The sequence below is a fragment of the Typopeltis vanoorti genome, chromosome 1 (genome assembly GCF_054136105.1).
Source record: "Typopeltis vanoorti isolate ZY-2024b chromosome 1, IOZ_Tvanoo_1.0, whole genome shotgun sequence".
NCBI classification, from domain to species: Eukaryota; Metazoa; Arthropoda; class Arachnida; order Uropygi; family Thelyphonidae; genus Typopeltis; species Typopeltis vanoorti.
Window position 1 is genome coordinate 75,572,680 of NC_143549.1, and position 20,195 is coordinate 75,592,874.

General features: G+C 36.6%; 1 protein-coding gene across 1 annotated transcript in view; it reads left to right on the forward strand.

Annotated features, from left to right (window-relative positions):
* Nucleotides 1–20,195, forward strand: part of LOC150110101 (putative receptor-type tyrosine-protein phosphatase mosPTP-1) — a 349,618-nt gene that overhangs the window by 160,923 nt on the left and 168,500 nt on the right. Inside the window, exons 6-8 of the mRNA XM_090413286.1 lie at nt 4,564–4,659; nt 5,947–6,134; nt 17,300–17,441. Coding sequence (XP_090269412.1) covers nt 4,564–4,659; nt 5,947–6,134; nt 17,300–17,441 — 426 coding nt within the window. The remainder of the gene's footprint in view (nt 1–4,563; nt 4,660–5,946; nt 6,135–17,299; nt 17,442–20,195) is intronic.

The following is a 20,195-nucleotide window of genomic DNA, read 5'->3' on the forward strand; positions in this document are numbered from 1 at the left end:
TCCTCCAGATATAATCTTCGTTCCAAAGAAAAATCCTTCATGGTTGGTGAAAAGGTTTTAGTATTGTTACCTTCATCCTCTCATAAGCTTCTAAATACTTGGACAGGACCTGCTACAGTCGTCCAACTTACTAGACCACATTCTGCGAAGGTTGAGATGAAGGATGGAAGTATCAGGGAGCTCCACATAAATAAGCTTCGACCATATATTCAAAGAATTAATCATGTCGGTCTAGTTTTCGAACTAGATGAAGATTTCGGAACACTCCACTATGCACCTGCTGACAAGATGAATAAATCAGTTGAAGATATTAGGAAACACCTTGAGGATATGAAAGCTCTCTTGACGGAAGAACAAAAACAAGAACTTTTTGACATCCTCCGGAAATATGCAGATGTTTTTAGTTCCAAACCTGGTCATGCCAAAGTTGATGGACACTCCATCAAAGTTACAGAGAACTGTTCCCCTAAGAGACTCAAACCCTATAGGGTGCCAATCACTCTACAAAAGGAAGTAGATCGACAAGTCAAAGAACTGTTAGATATGGGTCTCATTGAGCCAAGTGTCAGTGAATGGGCTCATCCCGTGGTTTGTGTGGCTAAGAAAAATGGAAGTGTCAGACTATGCATTGACTTTAGATTGCTGAATAGTTTTACAATTCCAGATGCTTATCCAATGAAAATAGCTAGAGATTTATTATTTGAGGTAGGACAAGCAAGATTTATCACTGTAGTTGACCTCACCAAGGGATATTGGAAAATCCCTATGGAAAAGGAAGCAAAGCCCTTCACCGCATTCGTGACGCATTCTGGTCACTATCAATGGAATGTCTTACCGTTTGGAATGAAGAACGCTGGAAGCACATTCCAGAAATCATTAGATAAAGCACTAGCTCCTCATAAGGCATACTGCCGATCTTATATCGACGATTTGGCTATATTTTTTAAAACATGGTCTGAACATCTCACCCATATAGATGAAGTCTTCAAAACATTAAGAGAGGTGGGTTTAACAGTAAACCTAGAAAAATGCGAATTCGGGAAAAATCAAGTGAAGTTCCTAGGTCATTTGATTGGATCCGGTCAACATTCTCCAGACCCAGAGAAGGTCGAGGTTATAAAAGGTTTAGCGACACCAGCAACAAAGAAGGAAGTAAGAAGTCTACTTGGACTGGCTAGCTACTACCATGACTACATACCACGATTCTCCCAAATTGTATTACCACTGACAAATCTGACTAAGAAAAGTGTCCCAAACAACATTCCTTGGACTACTGATGCTGATGAAGCTTTTACGAAACTCAAGGAAGAGCTTATAAAAATGCCTTCTTTGCATACTCCAGATCTCGACAAGCCGTTCCAGTTGTATACGGATGCATCAGCAACAGCAATTGGCGCATGTTTAGCTCAAAACAACGAACAAGGAAAAGAATTGCCCATTGCTTTCTTCAGTAAGAAACTAAATTCCTGTCAAATGAAATGGTCAACCATTGAAAGGGAAGCTTTTTGCGTCTTGGAGGCGTTGAAAAAGTTTGACACATGGGTATTTGGTGCTGAAATACAGGTAATTTCAGATCATAACCCTCTGACCTATCTAACTAAAAGTGCCCCTCATGGTGCCAAGTTGTCCTGATGGGCTTTAGCCCTACAACGTTATAATCTGACTGTTACATATAGAAAGGGTAGTCGTCACGGTAACGCTGATGCCCTTTCCAGATTAAAAACTGATATAATTAATTAATGCTATTGGCTTGTTTCTTAATAATGATTATATATTTTCTTGATGTTTAGTTAATGATAATTATATAGTTTTTTTTTTTTGTGTGTGTGGGAGCTGCATCGCACCATAAAGCTCTCACCTCATTTCTTGTATTTTAGAGTCAATTACTCGCCTGAGTTTTTTTTTTAGATGCAACATCGACACTCCTGTGACGGATGTGCTTCCCCCAAAGGGAGCTGTAAAGATTTTTGTCACAAAGACTTGCGAATTCTCTTTAAAACTGTGTACTTTGGCGAGGAGGCGCTGCAGTCGTGACAGAAGCAGACGACGCTTAGACTTGATTAGCAAAGTTTCCGCTGTGTGTGGTATCCATTTTTTTTAAATGTGCCCGAAGTGAAAGAATAAGTACAACATTAGTGTTTGAAGGCAAATTATAATGTTTTTGCAGTTTCAAGAATCTTGTAAAGCAAGTTTGTGTCAAGTTTTTCAGAAATAAATAACATCACTAGAGTTACATCAGTGAAATGCGTATGAATGTGTTCTAAAAGTATACGTATAAGCGAGCATTCATTCTGCGTAATGATCAAGACTTTCACCAGCTTTACCACTCATCACAAGTCCGAATTTTACTATTATCTTCTGGATTTGTGGATTATCTTCTGGAAAAATCTCAATACAAGACCTAGTGAAGTGTTTTTTTTTTTTTCCCTTGAACATTCAATAGCAACCTGTACAAATCCAGAAGATAATCGTAATATAACTGTATAATTCCAGAAGAATCCTAGTACATGAGGACTTTAGCAGAGTTTATTGTAGTTTTATTTTATTTTTGTTTATTTTATTTTACTTTATTTATTTAATTTTTTTTCTCTCACTAGAGGGTAGGCTAAGAAAAAAGATTAGTTAACAACATAGATGTAATTTACTTGTATAGAGTGCAACAGCATGTAGCTTGTTCTTATACTTCTGAATGTATCCTTCTGAAGATGACCTCAATACAGGGGTTGAAATGTAAAGTTATTATTTTATTATTAATCAGTAAAATAATCTTTTTAACACGTGTGTTTTGTTTCCCTAATTTAACAAATATGAAAATTTACATTATTATTATTAATCTCCTATCAACAATTTTTCTCCAAATTACTCTATTACTTGTCAACAATATAATATTGTCATAGCATTTTGTTCTTCTAAGGCACTTCTGACTGAATCAATCCATCTCCTTTGGGTCTTTTTTTCCCTATGATCTTGGCATCAAACACCTGTTTTACTAATTACATCTGTTTAAGTGACTATACCATCTTAAATTAGCCCTGCTTACAGATTCTTGAACACCAACAATGTCAAGTTCCTTCTGAATGTCTTCATTTTTAATATGATTCTGTCATTGATGCCGTATCTTCAGGCCCCTAATTTTTCTCATAACTTTCACATGTGTGGTCTCTATTCTTTGATCAAGTGCTATATTTGTAACCAACTCTCAGATCCATAACTCAAAACTGGTTTGAACACTGTCTTGTACATTGCTAGTTCCGTGTTTTGGTTAATTTCTCTCTTATTCCATATAAATTATTCAACTGGCTCCCCACCATACCAGCTTTGCTTATTCTGTTGTCTATTCCCAGATTTAATTTGCCATCTTCACTAATAACTGTGTCTAAACAACTGAAATATTTTACTTGTTCTATATTTTATAAGTTCTCTATTGAGAAAGCAACTGAAGTTTTCCAACCTACTTTCATAGTTTTAGTCTTTTTATTGCTGATTTTTGTGACAAATTTGTTATAGTTATTATTCAATTTAGTTCGTGAATCCTAGAGAGTCACGTTTGAGGTGTTTTGGAGTACAACATCATCTGCATAAAGCAAAGAGCTAAATTTGACATCTCCAATTCATATCAGGCCTAATGCCACTTTCTTTCATAATGGAATCCATATAGATGATGAATAAGAGTGGAGATAATGTGCATCATTGTCTTACCCTTGATTTTTACATCATTATTTACATCAAACCATCCTTCTGTATTGTATTTCCTTCAATTCTAATTGGTGACTCACAACTTAAATATAAACTATGTACAGTAACAAAGCAGTTGATCAATGTCTAGAGACTACAGATATGAAAATTCTGAGAAAAATTGAGATAGTGAGTAGACGACAACAATTGCAAAATCGTACTAAAACTAGGTTATTTGGAAGGAACTTGGTATTGTTAGCATTCAGAAATGTGTGAGCAGAGCTAATCTAAGGATGGTATGGTCATGTGAACAGAATGAGAGGAAAGGTTAGCTAAACAGGTATTTGATGACATGAAAAAGAGCCAGAGTAAGACAGAGATCTGGGTGGATTGATTCAGTCAGAAGTGGTGCCCTAGAAGGCAGAAATATATGACATATTTGAGTGCTGAGAAGTGATAAACTAATTTGGAGGAAAGTTGTTGACAGGAAACTATAACATTAACTTAATCATGTAGTACTGTCATTGTATCCTGTACATCCTTTGAGGGTACATATCAGGAAATTGATAATGATGATGATAATGGGTTTTAAACCATGTTTAATATTAAAATAAATTATTATCTAAAAGAGAACAAATAGTTACAATGCAGAGATTGTTAATGCACATGAGTGCTCAAGCTACATTCCATTTGAGAGGGAGATCTGCCAAATAATAAGATCTCCATATTTGTTAGGTAACCAATTTTGAATATAATATAAATTAAACTTGAATGCTGAATATAACATATAGTACCTGCATATCCAAGTCAGTCAGGTTAAATAAATATAAATTTACTCTCTATTCATATGTTTTATATATAATTGAAATTAGAGTATGTTTATTTCAGAACCCTTTAGTCACTACAAGATCTGGGTGAATGCATATACTTGGAAATATGAGGGTGATCCTAGTGGAACTTTAGAATTCGATACAGATGTTCAAGGTAAGAATGAAAAAAATCTATCTGTCTATACATATATAAATCCTTTGATTTCATCACTTTCATGGAAAGTGTCTTTTTTTTAATATAATTAAATGAACATTGTTTCTTTATTATATTTTTTATAATGTGTAAGTATCTGAAGATAAGGAAATCCTAGATATGTAGAGTAATTACTTTGAAAGACTGTAAAATGAAACAAGCATCGACAGAATGATACTAGAGCATTTTCAAGGGGAATGCAAAGAGGAGTACATATCTATACTTTGATATCGATGCTGACACTTAGGATCCTCTTAAATATTAATGCATATAAATTTGTGATATTTTAAAAATCAGCTTGAAAATTGGCAGTACAGGACCACCTGGCATCAGATTGGACACCTGATGATGTCCAATGAATAGATGGATGGATTTTTTTGGTTTATCACACTGTAATCTTGAATTATAATTATAGGCCCTTTCTTCTTTGAAGAATCAACATATTTTTGAGTTCCTCTAATCAGTCATGATTGTACTCCATTACAGTACAGTCATGACTGGAAAAAAAAGGAATCGAAGTGGAAAAGTGAATCCATATATAGAGGGGGGAAAAAATGCTGTTACTTATCTGATGTTATCTTTTAAAAAAATTCTGTACAGGCACATACAGTAATGTGTTCTGCTGCATATTTAGAAGTTTTTAAAGTAAATTTTTGGGTCCAGCAAGCTTTAAAATGTCTTTACTCTAAGTTCCCTTTTCTGTGTGCTTGCACAACGCTCTTGAATGTGATACTTATATAACATTAACAATTCCATAGCAAATGTATAAAGCCTGTTATCAAGAGCTTTATGAAGAGAAAAAAGATGTCACTGTTCAATCATCTCTTCTTAATTTCATAAAAGTTGAATGGCCAAATGAAACTTTTTTTTTCTCTTTTCTTATACTATATATTTTATTATATTACTTTGCATTAATAATTACAAACTGAAATCTATTTGTGTGTGCATCTTGTAAATGAAATTAACAGAAATAACCTTTACTGTAAAGGCATAAGCAATATTGTGATTACCAGATTTTTTTTTTGTGTGTGTGGCGGGGGGGGGGGGGTAAATTTAACTCGTGTAAAAATCGAGTTGTGTAATGTATTTCTATTGTATAAAAATGAAAGGAATAAATAAATAAATACCTGATATTACATAATGATCAGCATCTTCTGAAATAGCATTGTTGTTTCATGATTTAATTGGTTAATAAATATACTAATACTTTTTTTTTTTCCCCCCATCTCCCAACCCTGTAATTCTTAGGTCCCAGTGCACCATACATTGTTAATTTGACTTGTCAGTCTTTAGATAGCTTGTTTCTGCAATGGGAAAGACCACAAATCTTCTACAATAAAATTGATTATTATTTTGTTTATTATCGTTCTGAGAAGTCATGGGATTTTGAAGAATTAGCCATAGCCACTTCACGTGAAAGGACCCAAGACCATGCAGTATGTTTCTTTTCAATTATAACTGTTACTCAGTAAATTTTATTAGAAATTCTGAACACCACATAATATTAATTTTCCCTCACCCCTCCACCTGGACTTTTGATGTTTGAAGTTCAGGAGTAAATTTAAAGAAAGGAATATTGTCACAAGTTAGTATTACTGTATTTGTATACATTAATAATGTTGAACTTCTTATTGTTCTTTATTCCAGCTCAGGCAGAATAAGTACTGAGTGTGCGTTGTTGAACTTATCAAACTCAGTTTATTCTTTATAAGATAAACATCTAAATCCTATAATGTGCCATATCACATAAATTCTGTATCAAATAGTTATTGGTTTTGGGATGCAGATTTTGCACAAAACTGTGATTTCTTATTTCCACTTTTTTTTTTTTTTTTACTCTAGATCAGGGGTCGCCAAACTTCTTTTGAGCGTCGACCCCTTCAAGAGTTTCTTGACATTTTATCGATCCCCTCTATTTTACTATTACGTAATTATAATAGGAAAAACAAAAAAGATGCTTATGTGAGTTTTTAGATTATTTATTTTATAGTTACAGTGTTTATTATATGTATAATATAGTATATATTATTATATTACTATTACTATCACTAGTAATATCACTGGTATTACTAGTGATATTAATATACTGGTATTAATAAAGTACTGGTATTACTACCAGCCCTGCTCAACTCTTCAACATAGAGAAGTTTAGTTTGTGAATGAATAACGATTGAATTATAATATGTATGTTGATGAATTTTAGAACATTAATGCTCACTTGTATATCGATGCACAAAAATGAGACTGGGATCGAATACGTGTAAGTATAAGTAAATAAGCAACCGCGCACGTGTTGCAATTTCGTTCCCCCCCCTCCCCTATGCCAGTCGGGCGGTAACCACCGACATCCATTTATTGGTAAATACGTCATTTTGGCCTACTTGATTGGCCTCCGTAACTATTTTCATGACCTTGCTCCATCTCACAGGTCCTATTCATGTCACAGTTCCCACGATTCACTCTTAATTGCATTGTCATTCAGGATGGAGGTAATTCAAGTTAACCGAATTAAATATTACCCGTACAATGATGTCTTATATTTTTCTATCGACCCCTAACAATGGTATATCGATCCCTGGGGGGTCGATGTCGACCACTTTGGTGACCACTGCTCTAGATAATTTCCAAAAAATAAGAGTTTAATGATCAGTAACTGTTTTCTTGGAAATATACTCCGAAAAATCAAAGGAAGTTTTTGATTCACTTGATATTTCTTTTCCTTCTTGGAGTAAAAGAGGAACATCAAATTCCTTATATGTACCCTTAAGGGGTTTACAGAATAATATGATATCACTACATGAAAAGATTATATTATTATTCACTTGATATTGAACTTTTTCTCCAGATTAATCTGTCATCTCAGAATTCCAATTTTGCCAGGTCTTATATTTTAGTCTTCTAAAGCACTCCTGAATCAATCCACTCAGACTTTTGTTCCTCTTGGTCTTTTCCTTACAATCCTGGCATCAGATACCTGTTTTGTAACTTTTCCTTTCCTCATTTTCTTCATTTGACCATATGTTGAATGTTAACAATGTCAATTCCTTTCTGATATCTTTTTTTAATATGATTTTGTCAATAATTCCAGTTATTTACTCTCCTAATTTTTCTCAAATTCTTAGAAGTCTGTATTTTAATGAACTGTTTTGCTTCTAATCCCAGCTCTGTGATCCTTAAGTTAAACTGGCTTGAATGCCATCTCGTATATAGCTGATTTAGTCTTTTGACTAATTTCTCTCTTTATTCCATATAATTTTATTTTACCATACCAGCTGTTATCCTGTTTATTATTCAATTTGCTACCTTCACTACAAATTGTGCCTTAATAGTTGAAATGTTTTACGTGTTCTCTATGTTCTTCTATGCAGCTGATGTTTTTCCAGTGTTGTGTTCCTGTTAATTTTATAGTCTTTTTATTTCAGATTTTCATGCCAAATTTGTTACAGCAGTTATTAAATTTACAATAACGAATTCTTCAGAATTGTATTGTATTTATTTAAAAAATAACATTGTGTAATAGTGTAAAGAGTTAAGATTAATATCTTCAGTTTTGTTATCAGGCTTATTGCCACTTTTCTTCATAATGTGATCCATATAGAGGATGAATAATAGTGGAGTCAAATAAACATTTGCCATACATGTGTGCTGAAGGGTATTTCCCCCTAACATAAATTCGCTACTTATAACTACATGCACAATACAGGCAGACGCAAATTTAATGAAGATAGAATTTGATTTTTAAGTTGCGCGGTGAAAAAATATGAAACGATAAAGGGGTTTCTACAATTTGTAGACCGTGTTATATTGAAATCACGTTGTATAAGTCTGCATCCCAGTTTACATCCTAGGCCACAACAGGTGACCACAGAGAGCATCCCACCTAGTTTGGACTATTCTTTCATTGACACTTAGTTTTGTATTGCCTTTGTGTGTGTGTGTGTGTGTGTGTGTGTGTGTGTGTGTGTGTGTGTGTGTGTGTGTGTGTGTGTGTTACGTCTCATTTGTACTCCCTGATGATGTCTCAGTGACTGAGACAAAATATTGAAAGCATTAAATAATATTTCTAATCCTTTCTCAGTGCTTTTTCACTCCATTAAGCCTCTAACATGAGCTGTAGGTTTGAATCCTGCTGTGTGCATTTAGGCCCACAGATTGTGACTGTTTTTAGGTGAGAGAAGAATTTAAATTTTATTGCGCAGTGAGAGACTGCCTTTTTTTTTGAGACCTGAAGTGGCTTGAAAAGTAATATGTTTGGCCTCTAAATAAAAAATACAACAAAAAAAAAGATTCAACGAAAAAAAAAAATCCTAGTGATAAGAAGCATAGTCATTAGACTCCATTACAAATGAGCAAGGCATTCACCCCCCTGATGACACTGAATTTATGGCTAATTTTATTTATTTATTCATATTAGTATGGTGAGTAGGCTGAGGCTTAGATAGTATGGAAATCCTGCCTAGGTGACCTAACATGGATGATCTTTTCAAAGCTCAGGTCTTCAATAAGCAGGATGAGAGTCTCATACCGAGTATTGATATTCATATAAATTCATATATCACCCTCAGACACCACAGTGGAAGTTGAATATACAGCCTTATGGTTGGAAAACATATATCTTGGTTAACCAGCCAGCAAATTACAGTCTCTTGCCAATATATATATATAGACTTAAACTCAGACTATTTCCAGATTCCCCTTAGGAAGGAGGACAGGAAATACTTTGCTTTCACCACAAGGTGGTAAAAGTATCAACTGTGTCGACTTCCTCAGGGAGCCAGAAACTCAGCCATGAGTTTTCAAAGTCTGATGAATTCCATCCTATCAGATATGTTGGGGAAGGGAGTCATATGCTTCCAAGATGATCTATTAATATACTCTTCTGATCTAATTGAGCACAGGGCAATTCTTCTGGCCGTCTTAAACAGACTGAGTGAGGCCCAACTCTCCCTAAAATGTTCCAGATGTGAATTTTTTTTAAGGAAGGTGGAATACTTGGGGCATGTTGTAAGTGAGGCAGGAATAGTCCGCACCCAAGACAATATTACTGCAATTCTAAAAGCTAGGGCCCCCACCACTGTTAAACAAGTCCGGAGGTACTTAGGAATGATCAATTTCTGTAGGAAATTCATTTCTGAGTGCTCGAGACTAATGCAACCCATCGTGAACCTAACAAAGAAGGGGGTGAAATTCATGTGGGGGAAGGGAACAGCAGGAGGCACACTAGTCACTCAACCTGGCTTTAACCAAATCGCCTGTCCTCACTTACCCTAGGCTCAGACAGAAATTCTTTATTTCTGCTGATGCCCGCAATGACACATTCACCCCTCAGTATTGGAACAACAGGAAGGAGAGTGTTTTAGGCCCATTGCCTTTATCAGCAGGAAACTATCCCCTTCTGAAAAAAATTATTCGGTGATAGAAAAAGAGGCATTAGCTATTGTCAATGCCTTAAGAAAGTTTAGATACATGTTACTAGGGCAGCAGATCATCCTACAGTTGGACCATAAACCATTGTAGTTTATCTCATCAATGAAAGACAAGAACCAAAGGATAATCTGCTGGACTCTAGAAATGCAAGAATTTAACCTAGAAATAGAATATGTTCCTGGGAAGGCCAATGTAGTGGCCGATTACCTATCTAGATCGTTGAGTAATGACCCAGAGGAGAACACATGTCAAAGGGAGGAGCCAATCAATTCCATACAACGGGTAGGAGAATTAGAAGGGATCAAGAATACTCCTCCCCACCTGCAAGTCTGGGAGAAGACTCTGATTGTAGAGGCGCAGAAAGCAGACCCTTTATGGGGAGAAATATATCAGAAAGTTGTGAATGGAGAGAGACCCTCAGAAGGGCATCAATTCTCAAGCACATTGCACTTGGACAAAGAAGGCCTTTTATTGTCCCAACATGATGTCACTGGAAGGTGGAAGGACAAGATTCTGGCCCCCCAAGGTCATGATTCCGTGGGTACTCCACACCTTCCATGATTCAGACTTGGCGGGTCATCAGGGGTTCCACAGAACTTGGAAGAGAGTGAGAGACCGATATTTTTGGAAGGGTATGAGAGAAGACGTTGAATCTTACGTATCCTCGTGCCATCTCTGCCAACGAAAGTCTAGCATTATAGGAAAGGCTCCTCTTCAACCTTTTCCCATCCCCACACGTCTCTTTCAAGCTGTGGCCATGGATATAATTGGGCCCCTTCACACTATCACAAAGGGCAACAAATATATCCTGGTAATAATATACATGTTCTCTAGATTCCCAAAGGCCATAGCTATGAAGGATCAAACTGCAAAGACCATGGCAGGTAAACTATTCAAGTTCATTATCTCTAGGTATGGGACCCCACAAACTCTCCTCTCTGACCAAGGCTCCAACTTCACAGCTGAGGTCACTCTACAGTTGTGCAAGTTTCTTAAAATAAAGAAGTTGTTCACTACCCCCTATCACCCCAAGGAAATGGAATGTGTGAAAGATTAAACAGAACGTTGAAGCTCACTTTATCTAAACTGGCAGATAGGCAGATATGCAACTGGGATGCCCACCTATCCCACACCCTGTTTGCTTGCAGAACCGCACTTTATGCTGCCATTAAGGAAGCTCCTGCTGTTGTGCTTTATGGTTTTGAGCCTCTGTTTCCAAGCGAATTTACCAACTCTCAAGTCAATACGGGATTTCCTGACATTGAGGAATACTTAAACAACTTAATAATGGAAAACAGAGTGGCACATGGCAGAATCTAGCTACAATAGCTCACAGAGGGCAAGAGATTACGCCAACAGGTTAAGGAAGTATAAAGACATGAGACCAAAGAATCTTGTCCTCCTAGAATATGCCTCTAACAAAAAGAAGGGAGGAAAATTTGGAAAGAGTGCAGAAGGACTGTTTGAGATCCTGGAAAAGTTGACACCTGTGACATTCAGAATCAAGGAGAGGACATGCAAGGGGAATACTATTGTAGTGCACTCTGACCAACTGAAACTTTATAAATGTAGATCAGAGAGATTAGTTTGCTTGGGTGATTCACTTGAAAATGTGTGGGGAAAAGAAAAAGGGACACTAGTTGTGGGCAACCACCATAGACATGATGACAGGCAGAAGCCCCCCCCCAAGAAAAAGAAAAGGAGGGGGGGATCACCCAAGAGAAGGAAGAACATTCCTCCTCTGGCAATCCTTATTCCAACTACAACAGATATAGGAAACACTCTGATACTAACGAGGAGATGGAACACACACACACACACACACACACACACAGAGAGCAGTCAAAGAGGAAGTGAGAGGATGATCGTCAAAGAAAATGGAGAGTTTGCTCAATCTAGATACGACTTGAGACCCACGCGAGAGGGGAAGGTTCTTCCCAAAGAGTTGAGGGATAAAACACCCTCAAATGAAGATGATATATTGAGTAAAAGTCAGAACAGCATATATCGTGGGGTACTGGGAATAAATTGTGTTAGTATGACTAATGAAAGAGAAAGGTTAAACGTTGATAATAAAAGAAGCACTAGCTCACCACCTCCGACTTATCACAATAGAAACTGGCATTTTGGTTTTACTCAAGGGAAACATCAACAAGGGATGCAATATCCTAAGAAAGAAGTCGAAAACTCGCAGACACTGAGGTTAGAAAAGACCAAATGGGAAAATCCCGGAGAAAATGTGAGAAAGACCTAATGCATTATAATTATAATTTCTTCAGAAATTAGCATGCATTTTAAAACTTTGCGCATACTGATATGTCAAGCAGGTAAAATTAAATGTAAAGGTGCCAGACAAATTAGTAGTTTTAGAATTCTGTTATTTATCCCTTAATATTATACTGTATTTTGTTGTGATTAAATCCACTGCCTAAGCTTTGCTAAAAATAGCATGACTGTTTGTACACTACTGAGTGAAGGTCTAACGGATCAAAGATCGATTGCACATGCGCCAGAGGCAATGCATATGCGCCAGAGTACGCGTTGACCGTGAAGGGAAGGCAGGCGACTAACCCCCCCACCACCACCACCAAAGAGATTACTAGGGGAGAATGTGGTGCTAGTGAAGGGAGTTGTACTTTGAAGTGAGCAAGGAACGAAAAGAATATGACGTAGTATGGAAGTGTAGGGGCGCATAATTTAAAAAGGCAATGCACCGCCGGACCGGGGCTTTTTCTTTCGTTCGTCGGATCCTCTGCCAGTTGTCTGCTCTTGTGGGAGTCATACTTTCTGTGCCCCAATGTACGTCCCAGTTTCTTGGGCAAAGCGTCGAGCCACAAGTGAGGAAAGAATGCCGAGCAGTCCTTGAGAATCTGCTGATAGAAAGTTCGTCCAGCAGAGCTGAGGTTCGGTATGTAGTATAGACAGCCGAGCTTTGCTTAAACCTGGCGACCAGTGAACGGCAAGCACGTATTTTCAGTGTCCGAGATTCACTTAGCCCGAATCTGACAAGAAGGAAACAGCAGGTCGAACAGAACCAGGAACAAATCTGAAGGTGAAGCTGTATCGAGATGTGTATGATTTTGCAGCAGTTCTCAACTGGATGATAACGTAGAAACCTTTTCTTTGTTCAGTGAAAATGTGCAGAAAGAATGATTGTATCTTTTAATAGAACATTTAAGTCTAGAATATTGCAATTTCATGTAAGGACCCTAGAAATCTAGTTTAGAAAGCCAGACTAAATTCCAAGACATGAATGTAGAAATTAGAGCATGACCTGAACATCCATGAAGTGCATATCCTTAGTAGAATTGTGTCATTATTCTATGTATTACTTTTGTTTGAGTGTTATGTGGATTTGATACCTGTGCTTGTTAAGATAGAATTAGAAGAAATTGAGTATGTACGTATATTTTATCTGAAATTAACATTGAAGTTAGTGCATGACAGAGTAAACCTTAATAGTGTTGAGTCATTAGCCTTTGTTTCACCTTTGTTCAAGTGCCATATGGGACTGATACCTAAGCTTGTTAAGATAGAATTAGAGAGATTGAGTGCTTATGATTTATCTGAAATTGATATTGAAGTAAATGTATGTCTGAGTTATCCATGACTTGTAATTTGTTTAGTGCATAATTAAATGTTTTCTTTTGATTTAACAATTGCCTTGCCTGAAATCATTTTCTACTGCACCCCCCCATAAAAATCGAACCACAGCGGGAGGCATTTTGGAAGGGAGGTCACAACTGTAGACCGAGATAGGGATAAATTTGAGGCTTATGTTGTTTTATATAAGATTCAGAAATTAAGGATACAGTTCAGAGCTTGGTACTGGTTCTTTGATTCTTCCCTGTTTGAAAATCTAGAACTTAGGGTGGCACAGCAAAATAGAAATTTTCCCTGAGTCCAAAGAAAGAACCAGCATTAGCTCAGAAACAAAGGAATTGCCATTGTCTGGTGGGAATCTCTTTGCTTTCAACCCACGAACAATATCCTTATAGTAAAATACAGCCCCAAGTTAAGAGTAAAGCTTAGAGCATATAAAAGAAGTGAGATAAGGGAAGAAAGAGACATAATTTGACCATAAAATAGACATAACAATAGAAAGGGGGAGACGTAACAATATGAAATGAAATTATTGAAATGAATGATTAGAATACATTGCTTGGGAGTGTAGTGGTGCAGAGACGATGAATATATTTAAGGCACTCTATGATGAACTATTTCTTGAAGAGTTGGAGGTTGTTACTGTATAGGAAATAATTCATGAGGAAAGCTGTTCTAGAGGACAGAAATAGATGGAATAAAAGAACAGAGAGATGAAAGTTTGTTGTCTTTTCAGTAGCACTTAAATTTGATGGTGGGTAGCTGCTGCTCTTCTTTTAACAGGTCCAACAAAAAGTGGAAGAATGATTGCTGCCACTTTGGTGGAGCAGTGACTATGGAAGTACATATACGGACAGACACAATGCTGAAACACTATCTGTGAGATAGCTTGAGATACTAGGAGATTGTATCTGTGAGATAGAGGTTAAAGTGAGTCTGTAAGAGAGGGATCATCTGTGAGTCAAATTGCTCTTCTCTGGACAGTGTTATAGGTTTATCATAAGAAACGTGAATAATATTCTCTTCATGTAAGACAAGACAGAATTTTGATGGCATTGAAGGTGACCACATTGTTCTCTCCTATTCATGACTTTTTGCATTATTTTGGAGAGGATTGAGGTGATAGCAATTGGTTTGATGGTAGACTTCTCTCCCCCCCCCCTTCTTTTGAATAGGCTGGATATATGATTGCTTCCACATTTTGGGATAAGTTTCAACTAATTATAGAAGATTGAGATGATAGAAGTTCTGGAGTACAATGTTTTTGAGCACAGTTGGAGATGTGCCATTAGGACCAGAAGACTTCTTAGCATCTAAGTCGTTTATTGTTCTTTTCATGTCTTTTTGCTGAAAAACTATAGGAGGCATACAGTTTTCATATTCTGGTATGATAGGAGGCAATTTATCATGGTCATCTATGTAGGATTTGGAAGACAAGAGTGATGCCAGGAGGTTAGCTTTATCATGAGTGCTGTAACAATGATGCATCTTGATGGTAGAAGCACAGGTAAACAGAAGTTGTGTCTGATGGGCATATCAAGGGACTGGAAGGCACAGCTTCCATTTGGACAGGAGGCAAGTTTTCTGCTGTTGGCCTTTATAAAATCAGATTTAAATTTGCTGGAATTATATACTTGGTTTAATCCTTTATCCAAGTGTAAGCAAACAAAGTTTGCACCTGAAGTAATTTCAGGACTGGGGCAACTCACGGCAAAGGTGGTATGACTTCACATCTGCCTTAGTATCCCATAATGCAAAGCACATCTCCTTGCAGACATGTATAATGCTATGCATTAAGGGAACCAGTCACTACCCAGACTGGTTTCAACCTTTATTGAGGTCTCATCAGTGGGAGCCAGGCCCAGAGGTGGTGAAACCAAGGTGGAAGCAATGCAGGTCATATTTCCATATACAAGTTGCCAAAAGGTGTCACACCTTATTATTAAAATTCTCTGGATTAGAGTTAGTCGATGGAAGTTGTTTTCCACTTGGTTATGCTAGGAATTATATATTTGGTTTAATCCTTTATCCAAGTGTAAGCAAAGAAAGTTTGCACCTGAGCCACAAGTTGCACCAGTCCTGAAATTACTTCAGGCACAAACTTTGTTTGCTTATGCTTGGATAAAGGATTAAACTAAATATATAATTCCTAGCATAACCAAGTGGAAAACAACTTCCATTAAATTTGCTGATGCTTATTTTGTATTTATTGCATGCTTCAGCATATGCTGAGTATGAATCTTGGGATCTCGATGCGAGCCACATATGGTATGCTGTTTTTCCTTCAACTGCTTTGGTACACTTTCTGTTGAACAATGGCTTGGAAAGTAGAAGAGAATTTTGAGTTTTTAAATTTTGAGAATTTTAAATGGAATGAAGGCTTTCATGCTAATGAGGATGATTTCTATGACTCGCTCAGAACAGGTGTTAAAGTCTGAAGAGCAGAAGCAAAAGTCAGACTGTGGAAGGAAGAATAGAAATTCTCACATTTATCTCACTTGGTACTTTGTAGTGCCAATGGATATGAGGTTGGGACTAGTTGGAGGAAGAAGGGCTTCTGGGTGAGAGAGGAGATTTTCATAAGATTTTGATCTGCGTTACCAAGAGGGGAGGTGTATGTGGAAGAGGAACTGGTTAAAAAGAGATCAAGGATATTGGGAGAGGAGTGGAGAGGGTTATCAGGAATTCTGAGAGGTAGATGCATGATTTACACTAGGCCATTGTTTATAACAGAGATTTCTGCAACTTGTCCAGTTTGGTTGGTGGTGTTGGATAAAGTGATATAGTTGGAGTTGTGGACATTAAGATCACCTAGGAAGATGACCTCACTATTTAGATAGCTTGATTACAGAATTGAGCTTCATGGAGAGGTAAATGAAGAAGTCAGAGTGGTTTTCAAAGTTTGGAGACTGATAAATGCAGAAAATTAATGTTATTAAAGGGGCAAGGAAAGCTTGAGCCAGAGCAAGTCAAAAGCAGGGCAACTGTATTTTTTATTTTTTGTTTTTTTTAATCACCCTGAAGAAATTGCATGGTATTTGGTTATCTTATCTGATAAACTTGTGTTAAATATATTGTTAAGTTTGCATAAATATTATTATACTATTACTATAATATTACTCAATGTGGTGCTTGAGAAAAATGGATTGTATCAGCTGGTCTGAAAGAGTGAGTAATGAAAAGAGACTATATGGCTAGTATCCAAAGAAGAAAAATATTTTTTACAGGACATTTGATGAGGGGGGGTTCTTCTGGAGAGCTTACCAGAATAGTATTGCAGGGGATGGTGGAGGGAAGGAGAGGAAGACCCCGACTGCAATGGAAAGGCAAACATCAAAGATTGGACGGGTAAGAATCTTACAGAAGCAAGAGATAAAGAGGCATGGAAACAGACTGTTCATCAGCTGCAACCCTCTTAAAGAGGAGGCCACTGGATTAGATTACTATAATATTACTATATTATTATAGTGTATTTTATAATTATTTTCCACTTTATGTATTAAGAAATATATAGCCTATCTCAAATACTCTGTTATGGGCCCTTTTTTTTAATTTTATTTTTACTTTTTAGATGTTCATTCCAAATCTTACTGCTAATACTATGTATGAAGTAAAAGTTAGGGGTGCCACTCGCAGTATCATTGAAAAGTCCAAGTTATACAAAGGCCAGTTCTCCGAGCCACGCAAGGTGCTCTTACAAAATAAGTGTCCAAGTAAGTTCTTAATGTTTCTAATATATTAACATTAACTCTAGTAAACCTAGAGCTAATATTAATTACTTTCTCATAAATATGTACCTGGAACTCTTCAGGAAGCATCTCTGTCTGTTTGTCCTATCATACGGCAGTTGTTCCAGATGCCAGTGCCATAAAGATGCAGGAAAGATCTGAAACAGTGCTTAGTCTTAGCCCTACATAGTGTCAGCCAAAATCCCACTATATGCCAAACCTATACTCCACATAGCAGGCTAAGCCCCATCAGTATATGTGTGCAGGAGCCATGTCACTGCAGCCAGAAAAATGAGCTCTGCTCTCTGGGTATGTGCCCTCTAGAAGAACTTAAAAAAAAAAAAAAAAAAAATGGAGAGCTACATTTGGGTAGATACTGAGCTGAATCAGTGACATAAATCATATTTATATTCATATCCAAGTAATCAAATGACATATCACTATCTCTTCTTTTCTCCTCAACCTATTGGTTGATGAGTAGCATCGGTTCTTGATATGGTCTTCTGTTTTGTGCTGTTAGTTTGACTGTTTGGTAACTAACTTCATTCATTTTTGATATCACTCATGTATTGGGTTCTTGGTCTCTCTCTCTCTACTAGGTCTTCCCTCCATCATTCCCTTGATCAAATTTGTAGTCTAATCTGAGTGTCTTAATAGGTGTCCTATCATGTTATTTCTCCTTTTCTCTAACATATGTAATATATATATATATTTTTTCTTTTACCTTTCTTAATACTTCTTCATTTGTAACTCTTTCTTCCCATGCAATCTTCAGCATTCGGTGCCAACACTACATCTCGAATGCTAGAGGTCTCTTTTTTAGAGTCCATGTCTCTGATCTGTAGAGGGCCACTCCGGACAAAACTTTTAACAAAGTGCTTCTTTGTTCTCGATGACATACTCTTTGATGTTAATAGTATTCTTTTCTTATTAAATGCTTTTTGCTTGTGCTCTTCTTATTTACACATCTCTTCTGCTTCTCCCATCTGATATTATTAGGCTTCCTTGGTAGATAATTCTTTTACTTGCATTAATATTTTCTCTTCTGTGTGACATTTATGATTTGCTCTTCATCGCTGGTGCATTTCATTACTTTGTTTTTTTCTCATTGACATCTTGCATCTTTCATTTAGGAGTTTCATCTGTGCAAGAGATTCTTGTAGTTCTTTTCCATTTTCTGCTATTAAGGCAATGTCATCTGCAAATCTTATTTATTATAAAGCATATCATTAATCTTTATTCCAGTACTGATTTTTTTTTTAATTCCTTTAGAGCCTCTTCAATATAAATATTAAAAAGTAGTAGCAAGAGTCCATATCCTTGTCTAATGCCCTTTCTTATTTTAGCTTCTTTCTCTTGTTTTCGTATGGCTGCAGTTTGATTTTTATATATTGTTGATAAATTAGTCTTCTGTCATTGTAATCTGTCTTCAGATTTTTGAGTACTTTGAACATTATGTTCCAGTCACTGTTGTCAAACACATTTTTCTATATCAATAAATGCTATGAGTACAGGTATGTTTGTTCTAAGTGCTTTTTCTATGATCAGTCAGAATTTGTATAGCTTCTCTTGTCCCTCTATTTTTTTTGAAGCCAAATTGGTCATCAGGTAAATGTTCTTCTATTTTTCTTTCAATATGGTGATAGATAATTCTACTTAGCATTTTAAGACTGTGGTGTAATAGGCTTAGCATCCACCAAGCTTCGCACGCCTGGGCTCGAACATTTTTTGGACTTGCTAACATAATGCTTTGTTCAAAATCTGTTGGAATTTCTCCAGTTATGTACAGCCTTTGATTGATCATTTTTTATATAGTTCACATTTTTCTTTTTTGCTTAGTGCTTGTAAAATTGCTCCCAGGATTTGCTTTATTCCTGGTGCTTTAGACTGTTTCAGTTCTTTAAGAGCCTTGTCAGATTCTGACTTTAAGAGAAGTGGTCCTTTCTCATCTTCCTCTATCTGCTTTTATTTCTCTAGGAGCAATTTTATCTAATTTCTCTCCTCTATAAAGTCACCTTATTATCAGAAGATTTCTCTGAATGAAGGATAGCAAGTTTTTGCTGGGTCAAAAAATAGGTTATGCATGAGAAGAAATTATATTCTTGTTTTTATATTTTACCTGGACACGAGCAAAAGTTTGCATGTGAAATGTCTTCGCAAATAGGCTACCTGTATATAAAAGCGGCTCTCTTCACATCAGATTATCCCAGCATCCCATAATGCAAAGCACACTTCCTTTCAGATGAGTATATTTCCATGAATGGTGGGATGAGTCACTGCTTAGACTGGTTTTGACCTGAATAGTTTGTTCAAAGGCTTCCAAAAAAGTAAGCTAAAAGATCACTTGCTCATAGTGCTTGCCACCATACTTAGCCCTAGCTTTACATAACAGTAAACCAAGCCCATCAACCTGAAAAACAAAGTTCATCCCAGTAAGTTCATTTCAGCAAAGCTGGTTGGCAGGAACCAGCTTTGCTGAAAGGGTGCATCCCTGAAACAAAAATGTCCAATCCATAGAGCTATACAAAGGGAGATAATGAGAGCTAAATCAATGGCAGAATCATATTTTCACATGCAAGTAACAAAATAGTGTATCACCATGTTATTAAAATATTCTGGATGAGAGACGGTAAGTTTTTCAAGTTGGTTAGCAATTAAAGTATAATTAAATAATCATCATTATTAGACTTCCACAGAGCCAAGGACTCATCAAGGGAGGCTATACATCACCCACATCAG